Source organism: Chelonoidis abingdonii, chromosome 9, assembly GCF_003597395.2.
Source record: "Chelonoidis abingdonii isolate Lonesome George chromosome 9, CheloAbing_2.0, whole genome shotgun sequence".
NCBI classification, from domain to species: Eukaryota; Metazoa; Chordata; order Testudines; family Testudinidae; genus Chelonoidis; species Chelonoidis abingdonii.
In genome coordinates this window covers 82,029,752-82,045,958 of record NC_133777.1, presented here as the reverse complement: position 1 = coordinate 82,045,958, position 16,207 = coordinate 82,029,752, and the positions used below count along the sequence as shown (strand labels likewise).

The 16,207-nt window shown below is 43.4% G+C and overlaps 1 protein-coding gene across 5 annotated transcripts in view; it reads right to left on the bottom strand.

The window, feature by feature from the left end:
- Window positions 1-16,207, bottom strand: part of MAP2K5 (mitogen-activated protein kinase kinase 5) — a 195,315-nt gene that overhangs the window by 102,159 nt on the left and 76,949 nt on the right. For all 5 annotated transcript variants that reach the window (XR_004371552.2, XM_075069741.1, XM_032764314.2 and 2 more), the window contains 2 exons: window positions 13,184-13,245; window positions 3,812-3,860 (listed from right to left, as the gene is read on the bottom strand). Coding sequence is in view for 4 of the 5 variants with exons in the window: in XM_075069741.1 (XP_074925842.1) it covers window positions 3,812-3,860; window positions 13,184-13,245 (111 nt within the window). In the remaining variant the exon portion in view is untranslated. The remainder of the gene's footprint in view (window positions 1-3,811; window positions 3,861-13,183; window positions 13,246-16,207) is intronic.

The window sequence follows — 16,207 nt, the reverse complement described above, 5'->3', positions numbered from 1 at the left end:
TTAGTTGCCGGAGACAGAGTGCGGCCAGACACTGATGGCACCCACACATGTATTCCGAGGAACGTTAAAACGTTCATTCGTCGCTCCGAATCAGTTTGCTTTTTGGCAACTTGTCCACTGTTGTCTATTAGCTTGTGGGTCCACTATAACCCTAATCCATTTCTGCCGTATCTCTAGACGTCTTGTCGTTCTTATGTGTGCATGAATCGTTTCTTTCCTAAAGTGGAAGCACTGCATTTGTCTTTAATTAAACTATCAATCGTTGTTTACCTCTGACCATTTCTCCACAATTTGCGCCCGCACATTCATTTGAGAATTAGTGACCCTGTCCGTCAAAGCGAGTTGAAGATCTTGCGTTGGTATATCTAGGCAAACTAAATAAGTGTACTTTCTTGGCAATATCTTAAGGTGCTCTGGCTACACTCAAACTCAAAAGCACTGGCCGCAGGACGGCGTCCCAAGCAGCAAGTAGCTCGCTTTAACTTGCGGTGTGTCGCGTAGGCGCCCTCAGCGCTGGGAGGACTACTCCTAACCAGACTTGCAGGTGTTACACCTTACTCAGGCCGCCTGCTACAACGGGATTAGCTTGCAGTGCTGGGACGCGCGCTCGCCGCGCTGAGGCTGGGGCACTGTTTACCTGAGCGCTATTTGCATCGCTTCGTCCAACATTGCTGCGCTCAGGGGTGTGTTTTTTTAATCCTGACGCAAGCAAGTTGCAGTGCTGTTTGTCATAACCAGATCGCTACGTTGTTATGTTATTCACTTGCAAGGGGGTAAACAAAACCTCTGCCGAAGGACTCAGGAACGGATTTTTTCGCTCAGGGAGGGAATTTTGGTGTGCGTGTCTTTTCTTCTCATGTTGCTCTCGGCTCTGAGAGTGATATCTCTTCCAAGCTTCTATCTTCTGTTTCAGTGTAAGACAAGGTATGAGACAATAGGTGATTTATATTGTTTTTGTCTTTACATGTGTGTGTTTGCTGGAATGTTTTCAATTTTGTATTTCTTTTTTGGATAAGGACTGTTTATTCACTTATTTCTTTTGCAATAGCCCTGTGTATTGTCACCTTGATGCCCGAGACATTTTTTATGATCTTTTTCTTTCTTTTGTATATAAGCTTTGTTTTAAGAACCTGGCTTGGCTTTTTTCCTAGTTAGAAACTCCGGAATTTGGTGGGGAGGCAGGTGGAACGGGGGAGCGGAAATCTATTTTGCTGTCGAAGTTGCAAGCTATACTTTAAGGACTCTGATGGGGTGATAAGACTTTGATCTCTCTGTTTTGATTTCAAGGAATTGGAATAGATGGTATCGTCAGGGGCTCCAGGAGGGAAGCCTGGGGGGAATAAGAGGGCCAGGGGAGGGTTATTTCCTGTGGTTGTTGACCTCGGACATCTGAGTACTTTGGTGTCCCGGGATGTTTGGTGGAGACAGAGTGCGCCGAACTGGAATCTGTGTGATGGCAGCGCTATCATCTAAGCTTGTTAATTGCTTGGATGGTTTCCTGCTGTCTTTTTTTCTGAACTCTAGGTTCGATCTGCGTGAAAGCTTATGACAGCTCGTAAGCTTCGTGTCGCAAGCCTAGTTGTTGATGAAGTATTTGACACAGAGACCGGTCCAAACAGCCCGTACAGACCCCCCTTGTTTCCTTTTGCAAGCTTGGGAACCATTTCTAACTACTCTCTGAGTACGGAGCAGTTTTGACCCCCCTTATGGCCCCATCTAAGTTTGTATTTCCTCTAGTTTATTTATAGATTTGTGCAGCCATTATCAAATGACCTTACTAACGTCTAGGTATACCGGTATCCAGCTTCTCTTTTCCACAGACTCGCGTCTGATCCTATCAGACGCTATCGATTGGTTTGACATGCCTTGTTCTTTACAACTCCCTGCTGGCTATTCCCTCACTCTTACACTTCCAAGTGTTGCAGTGGTTCCCTTCATTCTTGGCTCATTATCTTCCCTGATATAGCAGTTTTCAGGTATCTAAAAGGGTGTCATGAGGAGGAGGGAGAAAACTTGTTCATCTTAGCCTCTAAGGATAGAACAAGAAGCAATGGCTTTAAACTGCAGCAAAGGAGGTTTAGGCTGGACAGTAGGAAAAAGTTCCTGACTGTTAGGATAGTTAAATACTGGAATAAATTGCCTAGGGAGGTTGTGGAATCTCCATCTCTGGAGATATTTAAGAGTAGGTTAGATAATGTCTATCAGGGATGGCCTAGACAGTATTTGGTCCTGCCATGAGGGCAGGGGACTGGACTCGATGACCTCTCGAGGTCCCTTCCAGTCCTAGAATCTGTGAATCTATTTGTAAATAACTATCCAGATCTAAACCATCCTTAGTAAATTATCAAATGTAAACATCACAATGAAAGCCTCATTTCCTCCAGGAAGAGGACAAGAAAATTATAAAATGGCCAATATGAATGATAGCTCTTTACAAGTTAATAGCAGGATTTTCAAAGGAGCCTAAGGGAGTTAGGTGCCCAACACCCTCAGGCACTTTTGAAAATCCTGACCTCTCTTTTTTTCCACCTGTAGCTACTTTTCCACCTGTAGCTAATAAAATACATATTCCCCTGTTCTCTCAACAGCACTCTATTAACATCCTCACACTCAAACATGTTGCTGATAAAGCAGCACCCTTTTGCAGGTATAGCCCAGAAAAAAACATGAACTGAGAAGTTAGGGTTGCAAATCTGATTAACAAGAATAAGAGCTGAAAATTCACAAATTCTAAAAACCGGGCTGGAATTTAATTATTATTTCTATTGCACCTCAAAGCCAGGGCTCCATTTGCTAAGCACATACACACATATCAGCAAAGAGACTGGCCCTGCCCAAAAGAGTTTACAATGTAAATTCACAGTTGCTGTTTAAAGCAGAAACTGAATTTAGACTACTCATTTCTCCCTGAGTTGATACTTTCTCTTATCCTCCTTTTAATCACAAATAATGTCTGCTACTGTACCCTCCACCTGTGCACCAGAACTGAGTGAGCAGATGGGTTAAATTAAGCAGTATTGTTAGCAACATTAAGATCTGTAGCTGTTATTTTCAGACACTTTGGTACCCTTATAAATGCAAAGGGTTTTCTTCTTGTTTGCCAAAATACTTACTTAACCCTTTCCTTGTTCTCTAACAGGTATATCCTCAGCATCTGCCATAGTTTGGCAAGTGATTTTGAAAGAGCTGGTACATATGGATCAATTTAGCCATAACTATATTATTAAGAAAATCTAAAAATCACATATATGTTAAAATTTAAGAGAAGTCAAAAAATTAACTTGAGGAATGAAGATAGGGCTTTATACTGAGAATGGTTTCAACTTTGCTTACGGAGATTTAAAAAGTTACACTTCTTTGTCTTTCAAAATAGTGTAGGGGTAATGAGCCAAATATTTATGTGCCTAAAGATGCAGGTGAGTACCTAGTCGGATTATTAAAAGTGCCTATTTAGGTTAGGCATCCAAATCCTATTGAATTCAATGGGAGTTAGGTGCCTAACTTGCTTAGGTACTTCTGAAAATCCCATTAGGCATCTATCTGCATCTTTAGGCACCTAAATACTTAGGAAAATCTGGTTGTCTGTCTACTTTTTTGTTTGGGTGGGGGAGGAACAGAAAAGAGGCAGGCAATAAAAATCCATAACCAGAGAATGTGAAAGGCTATCAAGTAAAATTAATCCCTGGCATAACTCCACTGATGTCAGCAACATCACAGGGCTTAGTGTGGCCCTCTGTCTTTGTAAAAAGCTGCACTGAACCAGAAAGTGTGACATTCACTTAGAAAACAAAAGAACAAATCTATCACTCACCTCTGTGTAAAATCTTTAAACTCCATAAATAGGTAAGGCCTTTAACAACCTGCAAACAAGAGAAACAATACATAATAAAATTTTCTAATAGGAAAATATACACATTTCAGTTGGTTTTTATTCTTAAGGATTTGGATTGCAAGTGCAAGAAGCAAGACTGAAAAATAGGTATATTCCAGTTTACCCCATGTTTTGATGGTTGTCTTAGCTGCATTGTCCAATAGTCATCCTGAAGATCAAGTCCAACTTTATCTCTTGGTTTATTAAGAATACTTTCATTAATTCCTGAGTGTTATTAATTTCACATGAAGGAGTTCATTGCAGTTTTAGCTGAAATAAGTATGAGTAATGTCTAAAATAGACAGCTTAGTCTTCAGAGAATATATTTAGGGGCCAAATTTGGCCCAAATAGCAAATGTAGATCTTGCCCCAACCCTTTAAATCAAGTTCTGTTTGTTTCTTTTAAAGTAAGAGGATGGAAATTTTCTTCATATAACTATTCTAAGCAGAGGATTGAATGCATGCCCTGACTGTGGATTTAACCCACTTGAAATAGTATTCCTGTTAGGCCAATTATCTCTCTCTTTCTCTTAAAGTAATATCCAGCATTTTTTACTGTAAAAATGCCATTTTCAAACCTATGCATTTCCAAAGTTGCACCAGTTATTTTAAGGAGAGATATCCGTGGTTCAAACTATTAACAATACATCATCAACAAATAGGCTTATTTTCTGTTCATTTGTCCCCACTCCTATAGCATGACATTGGTTAAAGTTTACTGAGCAAAAGCCTATACGTAAATGGCATAAAAATGGTGGTAGAGTATGTAGCCTTGCTTTGTCTTTCTTTTTAAATTAAAGTTGTTAGCACATGCCATTAACATTCTACAGTGATGAGGGTCTATAATATAAACTTCATATCAGTTTTAGAAATTGGAATCAAATCCTCTCAAAATGAAAACCTGCTGTGGAAGACCTTGTGCAAGGGCTCAGTCTTGCAAGGTGGTGAGTAGGGCTGAGTTTGATTTGAACCCAATCACATTTTTTCAATATTTTTGTCAAATCAGAAAAGTAAAAAAAAAACAAACCCTTAGCCAACTCAAAACCTTTTGGCTGACTTGAAGCGCCCTCCTCCTCCCCCCCAGTTTTTCAGTTCAGGTCTACCGAAACATTTTCTGAGATCTGACATGCGTTTCAATCAACATTCCATAGGGCATTGTGCATATGCTAAGTCTACATTCCTCAAACTAACACCTCAGGATGCTTCCATACATGGAATATTTACATATGTTTATTTCAAATGTAGCAGCAAGAGAACCATTAGATCTGAGATGCACCAAGCATTACCATTTATTTTCCATCCTCTTTATTTCGTTCCTAGGATTACATATAGAATAGTCTATGACTATACAGGCTGTTCAGTCAACTGCACAGGAACGCAATCCTGTACTACAGGTTACATAGAAATAGGCTCTTCTCCCTAGATTTTGTAAAGCTATCCCCATAAACAACAAAGTAAATAATCCCCCCGCCAAATAATGTAACTTCTTGCCTTCTGCCACCACCAAGGTTTTTTCCTGATCTGCTTTTTCCAGCAGCCCGAGATCTATAAGATCATCTAATAAACCTGATTCTATTTTTGCACACTTTTCTTCTCCAGAACATTTCTGCTGTGTCAGCCAATTATTTTATTGCAAAAATTTTCCTACAAAATTTGCTGTCTATAATGACTTTCCACTCATTTTCCTGACTGAGGTAGGTCTTTTTGTCCAGTACTTTCCTGAACAACAGGCCATTTTAGATGGATTGGAAAGTGACAGGAGTTCTTCATGCAGAACAACGAAAATTCTTTTTGGCCATTAAGGAGGTTGAAATAAAATAAAATTGTTTCTGTTAAAGTGAATGACTCGGAAACTTTACAAAAGTCAAGTGGAACCTGAGCCTCTTTTGTATACTGAATAATGATTTTGGATCCCTATTAAATTGCTCTAGATGGCACCTTCAGAGTGCTAAACTTGCATCCCTGGTACCAAGTGCCTTGTGGCCTCAAATGGTAATTACCCATCACAAAGAGCCTTAATCATAGTCCATATATCCCCCTCAGCGTGGCCTTGTTCACTTTAGCCTTTCAAAAAGCAAAACAGTAGAATTCTATTTACATATTGTTTCAAAAATTGCCAGAATTATAGCAATATTAAAAAAATAAGGAATGGTATTTCAGTCATTCTCCCACTTCCCCAGCAAATATAGTTTTGGATACAGTAAGCTATTCTCTTCATTAAATATATATTCAGACAATTTAAAATCTTTAAAAAGATTTTAAAGAAGTTCTGTAATGAATTTTGAACATTTATCATGTACAGGAATAAAGCAAATATTTGCTAGGGAAAAAAATCAACAGTTGAGAGTTATTATACATCTCTTTATTAAGGCACACATGCCACATAAGTGGTTATAGAAAGCCTGCTATTAAACAAACTATCACATTCAGATTATCTGTGCAACAGAGTACATGAAAATTCAAGGAGTTTTTTTTATGTAACCTATATTTTAAAGCAACAGAATAAAGGAAATGAGCATAATTTATTGTCATTCACTGAAACACTAAAACATACATTTAAAGAGATGGCATTTTCCTATTAAGGATGGACATTTTGGTATTAAGCATTATTCTATAAAGATGCCAGCATAAAATATCTTTTGATTGAACATCTATGAGGTATTACTGGCATTCAGTAAAATAGGTTTTGCAACAATGACTTGACAAAGCCTTGACACAAAAAGTACTTCTACCTGCTGTCAATCACTCACTCTCTTGACAGTTCAAGTGCACCTCCTTTCAGGGAGAACTTCAATCAACATTAGCACTAAAAATACAGTGCACAATGTCACTAACTCAGAAATGGAGGTGGAAATAAATGAGTGAAGTGGCAAGCAAAAGCAGAATAGTATCAGCCACAGAGATGCCTGAAAGCATACACGCTGCAGTAGAAAATTGTTTAGCAAGATGGAGTACAGACTGCCTCTTTCAGGGTTCTCAAATTTTCCTTTTCCTTTTCCCATGGAAAAACCACTAGCCATTCACTGAATAAAGTGAATACTACAGTAAACAGAAAAAGGTTCCCCTTTCTCATCAAGGCTGCACTGGGCAGAATGATCTAGAATTTTGTGATGGAATCAGACACAGCTCTCTTCTCCAGAGGCTCACTTCTGGCAGCTTCCTCCATTCTCTCTCACTGCTTTCCTTTGACTAAACATCCTCTGTCTTCTCTATGAGTCAGCTCTCTTTCGTTGAGTCTTTATTCAGGTTCCTGCCCTTTCTCCACCACTCTCTCATCCTTATTGTATAGTCTTACATCCATGGAAATAATTAATACTGAAAAAGAAGCCCAGTATTTGACAAGGCAGAACTTCTCTAGGAAAGAAAAGAACGGACTTGATAATGGACTCTTGCAGGATCAACTTGAATCAAAGAAGCACTGTGCGTCTCACTTCTCCCTGAACAGTGTAACATGATGTTTGGATGGTTGGGCAGGAGTAACAAAGAAAAAAAAACTGCAGATGCTATACAGAGCAGTGCCAGTAATATTTTTACTTAAACTGTATATAAGTGCAAGGGTTTGGTGCCCAGTCTTCTTCCCAGCGGACGAGTGTCCACACCATTGCAACTGGCCTCAACAGGTAATACTTGGCAGTCTCAGCAGACTATTCTCTCAACAATAGAGATGATCATGCCAAGTCAGGGATTAGTCACATTGGTAGGAGACAGTATGTGTAAGACTACACAGTTGCTACCCTAATGCACCTCTTTTATGGATACCTACTAAGAATTTCTACCAAGTACGTCATTGGGATACCTGTGCCCCTTACAAGAAAATAAGGCCCTATCCCTTCCCTTCTTACTCTGGCTGTGGATAGCACCTTTGACCGTTGGACCACAGGTGCCATGGAAGGTCCTGGTTGCCAAGGGAGAATCCCATAGGTAGCTCAGTAGACTAAGACATGCAATTGAATGTGATTCACTGTTCAATGGAGCAAGCAGAGCACAGGGGTTACATATTCTTTTCTAATGGCGTTGCTTGGCAGACAGGCTATCACAGGGGTCGGCAACTGTGACGAAGTGGGGGTTTTCGTGGGGTTTTCTGTCTTTTCCAGGGTTTGCATGCATAGGGGGTGGGACTCAATGTCCCTGGCTGTTACTGGTTTAACGAGGTAAGGGGAGAGGGAGTTTGTTGTTACAGAGGACCGGAGAGGGACCCCAGCCCAGGAGACACAACCGGTTCTGGCCAGTGGGAGGACAATGGGCTGCAGAGAGAGGACCCCGGTGACCTGAACAGCCGGTTCCAGCCAGAGGAGAGCTGCGAGGAAAGGGGACTCAGGCCTTCCTGTTTAGACTCTGTTTACCTGGAGAGAAGACAATGGACAGAGGCGGGGCTTGAGGCCAGGGATATCAGAGACCCAGCGGGGAAGAAGGGGGGCTCGGGCTGGCAAGGGGAAGCAGGCAGAGCCCACCTGGATGCAGGGAGACTGGGATGTGCTGTTATTGTGAGAGGTCAGGCCTGAGGCCCTGAGAGTTTCCTGTGCTGTGTTCAACTCTCAATAAAACCCTCCTGCACTTTATATGCATGGCTGAAAGATCACTCATGGTCATAAAGAGAACAGGTTGCATCAGCCCCAATTGGGAGTGAGAGGGCCATCCCAGGGAGATCCAGAGTGCGTGACTCCCGAGGGGCCCAGCGGATCAGACAGCGTGCTAATGGCTCAGAGAGGTGCGGCTCCAGAGGTGGAGTGGGCTTGACCACCGAGGAAGAGAGTTGAACCCCCGAGAAGGGCTAAGTCTCACTGAAAGGTGGCACCCCTCACGGACCGCACCAGACGGCCAGAAGTGTCGGCACGAATCTGATAGAGTCCAGTGACAAAGCAAACCACTATGGCAAACGACGAGCCAATGTTCTAATTGGCTCCACGTGCCATTAAAATCCTGCTGAGCGCCATGGTCTGTGAGTCCAGCTGAGAGTGCCAGCACCGAACGCTAGCAACGCCTCCGTCTGACCCCCTCCCCCGCTTCCCTACAGCCCTTGCCACCGCACGCACAGTGTCTGGGGACTGGGCTAGGCGCTCCCTGGGGCAGCGTTTGGTTCCGTGGGGAGGAAAGTCGCTCCCTGCTCATCCAAGAGCCCTGCTGCCGCGCACACAGCGCTCTGAAGGGCAGGGCAGGGCTCTCAGCGCATGGGGGCGGTGGTGGCAGGGCTTCTGGAAAATGGTGTGGAGCCTCATGTAAGGGGCCAGTCTGGGGCCGGCGGGGGCTGGGGTTGGTAAGGGTGGTGGCAATCAAGGGACAGGGAGCAGGGGGGTGGATGGGGCATGGAGATCCCGGGTCTGTTTGGCGGGCGGACTAGGGGTCCGGCATCAGGGACAGGGCAGCAAGCGAGGGTCCCTGGGGAGCAGTTAGCGTGTGTGTGGGCTCTCTGGAGGGGGTGGTCAGGAGACAAGGATACTGCGAGAGTTCGGCGAAGTTCACGAGTTCTGAGGGAGATCCGTCAGGCAGGCGTGGTGAGAGGTTGCCCGGGCACGGCAGAGGAGGGTTAGTAATGGGATACCAGAGCTTCTGCGGTCCTGTTCAGAAGGGGCAGGAGAGTGGTTAGATCAGGCAAATTGTGGATGTTCCAAGGGGGTCTATCGAGGCACAACACTTGGTGTGTGAGCATAAGGTTGGGGCAGTCAGGGACAGGTAGGAGTAGGTCCTAGAGGGACAGTCAGGGGATAAGGGCAGGATCCAGATGAGGGGGTAGTCGGACAAAGAGTGAGGGGTTGGGGGTTCTGGGGGGCAGATCACTCAGCCTCTGCCCTGAGCCCTGACCCCCCACCCCCTACAACACCCAGCCCTCTGCCCTGAACCCTGCACCTCCACACTACACCCCAGGCGCTCGCCCTGAGCCCTGTACCACCCAGCCCTCTGTTGACTCCTCTTCAACCCCTCCCCACAGACCCACAGCCCTGACTGGCACCCCCACCACATACCCAGCCCCCCTACCCTGACACCTGCACCCCTCACTTGCTCCCATGCCCTCTGTCCTGACTCTTGCACCCTCACACCCCAGCCCACCCCACATCCCATGCACTCCCCACATCCCCATCACCGGCACCAAACGGGAGCCCCTGCAGCCAATCACTCGACACTTCCCACCTGCCACCCCTCACACCACATGGGAGCTGCCAGGTGGATCCCCACACACAAACCTCCTGCCCAACCCTGAGCTCCCTCCTTCATTCTAGCTCCTGGTCAGACCCTCCCCCCAGCCCTGTGCTCAGTCCACTCCCACTCTCAGTCCATGCAGAGAGAGGAAGAGAATGGGCCAGAACCAGGGAGAAAGGTAGGTACCCACTCTATGAGGGCAGGCTGGGACCCCAGACCGGCAGTGGGCTGAGCGGGTTCCGGCAAGCTGAGATCCCGGCTGGCAGGAGCGGAAGGATGGAACACCTGAGTGGCAGTAGGCTGAGCTCTGCTCCCAGCCACTGCCAGTCTGGGGTCCCGCTGCTGGCTCACCACAGCCGCTGCCGGTCTGTTCTGGCTGCCAGATCCTTCCCAGCTGGGGTCCTGGCACAGGTGAACAGAACCCCCAGCACCGACAGCGGGTTCTGAGCGGCGGCCTGGACGACCATAAAATCAACCATTGTAAATTTAAGATTTAATTTACAACTTCTTAAACAATTTTGAAAACCTTATTTTACAATACAACACTAGTTTAGTTATATAATATATAGACTTGTAGAGAGAGACCTTCTAAAAAACATTAAAATGTATGACCGGCATGCAAAACCTTAAATTAGAGTGAATAAATGAAGACTCGGCACACCACTCTGAAAGGTTGCCAAATCCTGGGCTATCGTGTCCTAGACTAGTTGGAGTTATTTCCAGGTGTATGGTATATATAAGGCATTAGTTTCCAGGGCTGGCTGTCTGGCACCTTTCCTGGATGCTAAATTCACTCAACATTTTTTTAAAAGAATAAATGCATGTCCCATCATGGCAGGAGCGGTATAGCAAAACCCAAGCCTTAGGGCTTGTCTATGCTTAAAATGCTACAGCGACACAGCCATGCCACTGCAGCTGTGCCACTGCAGTGCTTCAGTGTAGACATGACCTATGCCGACGGGAGGGATTTCTCCATCGGCAGGGAGAATCCACCTCCTCAAGAGGCAGTAGCTACTCAGTGTAAGAATTGTTCCATTGACCCAGCTCAGTTTACCCAGAGACCAAAGTCAGCTTAACTACATCACTCATGGGTGTGGATTTTTCACACCCCTGACTGATGTAGTTAAATTGTCCTAATTTTCTAGGGTAAACCAGGCCTTAGTCTTGATTGACGCAGTAAAGATCTACATACTGTATTGGGTGCTCCTGGAAAGATTTTACTTAGGAAGAATCATTTACTAATTTTGAAAAAGCTTTTCATTAACTGAAGTGCACATCATGCACATTTTTTGCAGACTCTACAGCCTACTGAAGTTGTACAGCTCTCAGGACTATTAAGGATAAATGGCCCTGTGCATATGGAAGATGGAAAGAAGATGTATTGATGCAAAAACAGCTCATGCTTCTCTCAGTACAAGAGTCTTAGATTTTGTCTACGTAAAATATATACTCTTGGGACATTCGTGTATTTTCCTGTCCCAATCTCTAGCCTTCGCTTTTCCATTTCCCTCTCATTACATGGACAGGGATGTAAATACCAGGCTAGCAATCCCTGGGACCTTTGGACAACAACAGTAAACTCTTTGGGGCAAGGATAGTGTGTCTGTGTGTGTGTGTGCGTGTGCTTATTCAGTGACTGTACAATGAGGTCCTGACCCATGCCTGGGACTCTAGGTGCTACTGTAATTCAAATAATGCACAACAAGCACCTGCGGCACTTGCAGGATACACTGCTGCTGCAGAGAAGTTACTCAGCATCCAAGGGCTTTTGTTTCCCTCTCTCTGACTGTTTTCAAGCAAGTGCAGAGAACTAGCAAGGGGGCAGAGATAGCGTCCAAACTCCATCCTCACTGCTGGATGTGCCTGTTGTGGCTTATGAGTGAGGAAATGTGATCAAGCTGCCTCTTTGAATCTGTCTGCTCATTTGTCCACTACCAGTCCATGCAGCGACCACAGTGCAGGCAGACGTAGGATCAACACATGTCAGGTGTTAACCATCTGAGGTGAGTAGCAGGGAGTGTTTGTCAACAACAGACTTGGTAAGAGGTCAGGCTGAACAATGCACAGATGTGAAGCTACTTAGACAAAATGTCATCGGAAAAGGATGTTCACTATTCTGGGCAGAGAACAGAGAGAAAGCAGAGCTGTGAATTACAATGAACAGAGACTAAATAGCTGCCTGTGTTGGATTAAAGGATTTAAATTATCAGCTTGAAGTATAATGAATGTGAAAACCTAGCACTTAATTAAATGGCACATGATAGAATAACTTTGTTTTGCTTTAAACTGCTTAAGTTATCAAAGTATTTTATTAGATTTAGCAATTGTTTAGCAGTATCCCTCATCCCCATGATGTTTGCTAAGATGTTGTTCAATTAGCCTTGGTGCAGGTTTTGAAAGCAGATTATAGAATAGAAAAGTCACTCCATATTTTGCAAACACCATTACCAAAATCAAGGGAACAGTGCACTTATACTCTCTATCATGATGAAGCCCACAGATGCTGCTGAGACATACTGATGTGCTAGAAGGGGCTCTCACCAAACTGAAGTGAGGCTGGGGCTTATATCCCTGCCTAGGATAGGGTTCAGTTCCCCACTCTCTTGGGATCAGTGCTAAATCACCCCTACTAGAGATGACTTGTGTGAAGGATCACAGAAATGGGTTGGGAATACAACATGCCTCATAGGCATGTTTTGCTTGGACTTGCTTTTGCAGGACAGCAACTTCGGTCTCCTATTTGTTGCTTTAGGAAATAGATCAACAGTGGGGGAAAAACTGTACTGTACAAGGGGTTAAACATATGATGCCACTGCACCCTGACAACAGGTGTACGCAGTAGAATATAGGAAGCCTTTGATTCCCATCAGGTTTAGTCACAGCTTCTTGGCCTGAGGAGCAGATCTAAATGATTCACCTGCCTTTGTGCATAGAGAGGACCAGAAGAGCTGAAACACAAAAGTCAGTCAGCAACAGTTCAGCAGAAGCACAGGAGCAGCCACCATAATATGTCACTATGGTCCCATTTTCACATGGTCTTACGGCTGCTTATCAAGGCCGTAATAATGCACAGAAAGGATGGGAACTCTGACAATGGCCAATGAGAGGACACCTGATACAATCATATCTAAGACTAGATACGTATATGACACAACCATCAAAGACAAAAATACTTACAGCTACTGCTATTCTTCCTAGTACGTGCTCTGGAATTTTTCTATAAACATCCAAAGAACCGCCTGTAGGGACAGACAGACAAAGTGTGATTAGTTAATATAAAATCAAATACTACCCTAGATTTAAAGGTTTTCTAGCCCTTTGGTTATTAATAAAAATGCCATAAACAACATAACAGTAATAGTGTCAGAAGTAACCGACCTTAAACAACATTCATTCTCTGAACAAACCATAGGAGACAGCGCTCTCAACATCTCTTTTCTTCCCACGTTTGCAAAGATATTACTAATGTCTTTTCAGAATACATCCATATCGCAGGACAGAAAGCAAAAAACAGACTTTACTCTAGAGAACTGAACGAGGTTTGGCACACCTTAATTTACTTCTTAGTAATAAAAAGACTTCAGAAGAATTACAACAGATTACAAAGTCAAAATCATCACTAACACCTGGTCATAAAAAGCCACGTACAACTGACGCTATCAACAACTATTTGTATGTAGCACAGTGGAATGTGTCCCTGAAATCAAACTTCCCCTGCAGATCAAACATGTAAGGACTGACTGCGTCTCAAAGTCATAACCCTGAACCAAGGGATGTCAGGAGAGGCAACAGAAAGAGCTTCTAGGCATAAAGAGAAAGCTTCTGCTAGTATATTCCTTTATTTCCTATCTGCCCACAACTCAGTATGGCCAGCCATTGTATGTGGAGAAGATGGGGAACCCTGGTTCCTAACGGGATGCCAGGCATCCCCAGAAGACTGGGAATCACAGTTTCTACTGGCCTACCTTTTATTAGATTATGTATTCTGGAAATTCATGCCTAACTGATGAAAATAACCATTTAAAAATGTTAAAGTTCATTCAGAAAAACAAATTTAAAATTGAGGATGTAAAATAGATGAACAACATATAGGGTGAGCCAGCTCTGATTTCCTGGCTTGTGAGGGTGTAAATCAAAGCATAAAACAGATGCAAAGAGGGATTTTCAGATTTGCTGGGTGCTGCTCACATCAAAGTCAAAATGTGGTTTTACCAAAGAATCCAGCTTGAGCAGAGCTAGGCCAACACTGCAAAATTTTGAAAATTCCACCCTTTAAAGTCATAGACTTTAAGGTCAGAAGGGACCATTATGATCATCTAGTCTGACCTCCTAACCCTTGTTTATGGTTCAGTTAAAAATCATAAAAGACATTCTGTAATGCAAGAGTCCAGAGAAAAATCACAGGATTCTTAATCCATTCTGGACTCCTGTTCCATTCTGCAACTGTTAGTCATGTGACTAATAGTTACTCTAAAGAGCTGCTCCATTTTCTTCAAGTTCTCCATCTTTGGAAACACAGTATTTGTGCCGGTCTCCACTAACACTGTTCTATCTCATTTCCTTAAGGAGATAAGGTGGGTGAGGTAATATCTTGAATTCTAGAGAGTGTACAAGCTCAAAAGCTTGTCTCTCTCACCAACAGAGGTTGGTCCAACAGAAGATATTACCTCACCCACCTTGTCTCTCTAATATTCTGGGACCGACATAGCCATAACATTGTTTTCTTAAAAGCATTTTTATTTGTGTTTTAGCCCACGAAAACTTATGCTCAAACAAATTTGTTAGTCTCTGGTGCCACAAGTACTCCTGTTCTTTTTGTGGATACAGACTAACACGGTTACCACTGTTAAACCTTTTATTTGTGTGTTAAGTTTTGTTTTTAAATGTAGAGTGCCTATGTTCAAGGCATTAGACTGGACTTAAATTTTTAAAGTGAATTTAAATGGGCTCTTGCACAATGTGATGAAAGGTAGCACAGCCTCACATGCCTATTCAACACCATAGAAGGTCAAGTATCAGGATAGCCAGGTGAGCTGGAGCAGGGGAAGGAGCAGTCTGTCAGAACTACCAGGTAGCAGCAAGCATTCCCAACAGGGTGTCAACATTGAGCAAACTGGAGTGGCTGCTTTCATTAGGAACCTGTATAACTGCCTTGGTTAGATCCTTGCTTGTGGATTGGCTGAGATCTCACAGGTAATTATCTCAAATGACACATCAGGCTCAGAGCACTCATCACATAAAGGAAAGGCTGCTCACTGGCTCAGGTCATTCTTGTTCATGTTCATGAGTCTAGGGTGACCAGATGTCTCGATTTTATAGGGACAGTCCTGATATTTGGGGCTTTTTCTTATATAGACTCCTATTACCCCCCCACCCCGATTTTTCACACTTGTTATTTGGTCACACTTATGAGCAGTATACATTTACCGCTGCAAAAAAACTGTCTATTCTCACACATCAGCAGCCAAGTCTTGTACTTAAAAAGTGAATAGTTTGACTATAAACAGTGCAGTGAAAGAAATCAGAGAACACTGATTTTAGAATACCCAAACATTTTTGTTGAGCAAAACACAGTGGACAAACATTGTGGTCAATGTTCAAAACTGGGAGCCTAGAGTTAGGCTTCTAAATCCACATTTAGGCACCTAAACAAACATGGCCTGATCTTTAAAGGTGCTGAGGACTTGCAGCCTCCATCAACTTCAGTGGAATTTGTGGGTACTCTGCACTTCCAAAGAGAAGACAAAGATAATAAAAAACAATCCAACAATGTATTTCACTATCTTTATTTAGTAAAATAGCATGTTTATTACAGACGTAAAAGTGAAAAGTCTCATTTTATGTTCCCACTGATCTTGAAGATCAATTGGAAGGTGCCAGGATTAGCCAGGTCAAGCAGTCCAACCTCTGCACTTCAGTATTTGTAGACCTTGACTCATGTAGTTTTCTTTGCTTTCAAGTCCACCAGAGAACCAATACTACTGAGTGTGTGTTTTTACTCTGCATCCCCTTAATACATAAGTATCCCCAAACATACAGATGCCAAGTGTTGAGGTAACCTTAGAGCTCCATCTGTGATTAGCTATTCCACAAAGGAAGTACTTATTCACACACCTATCCGTGGAATTTACTGCCATAGGACACTTTTGAGAGACAGTTCAATGGGATTTTTTAAAGAGGAGACTGGATACACACACGTCT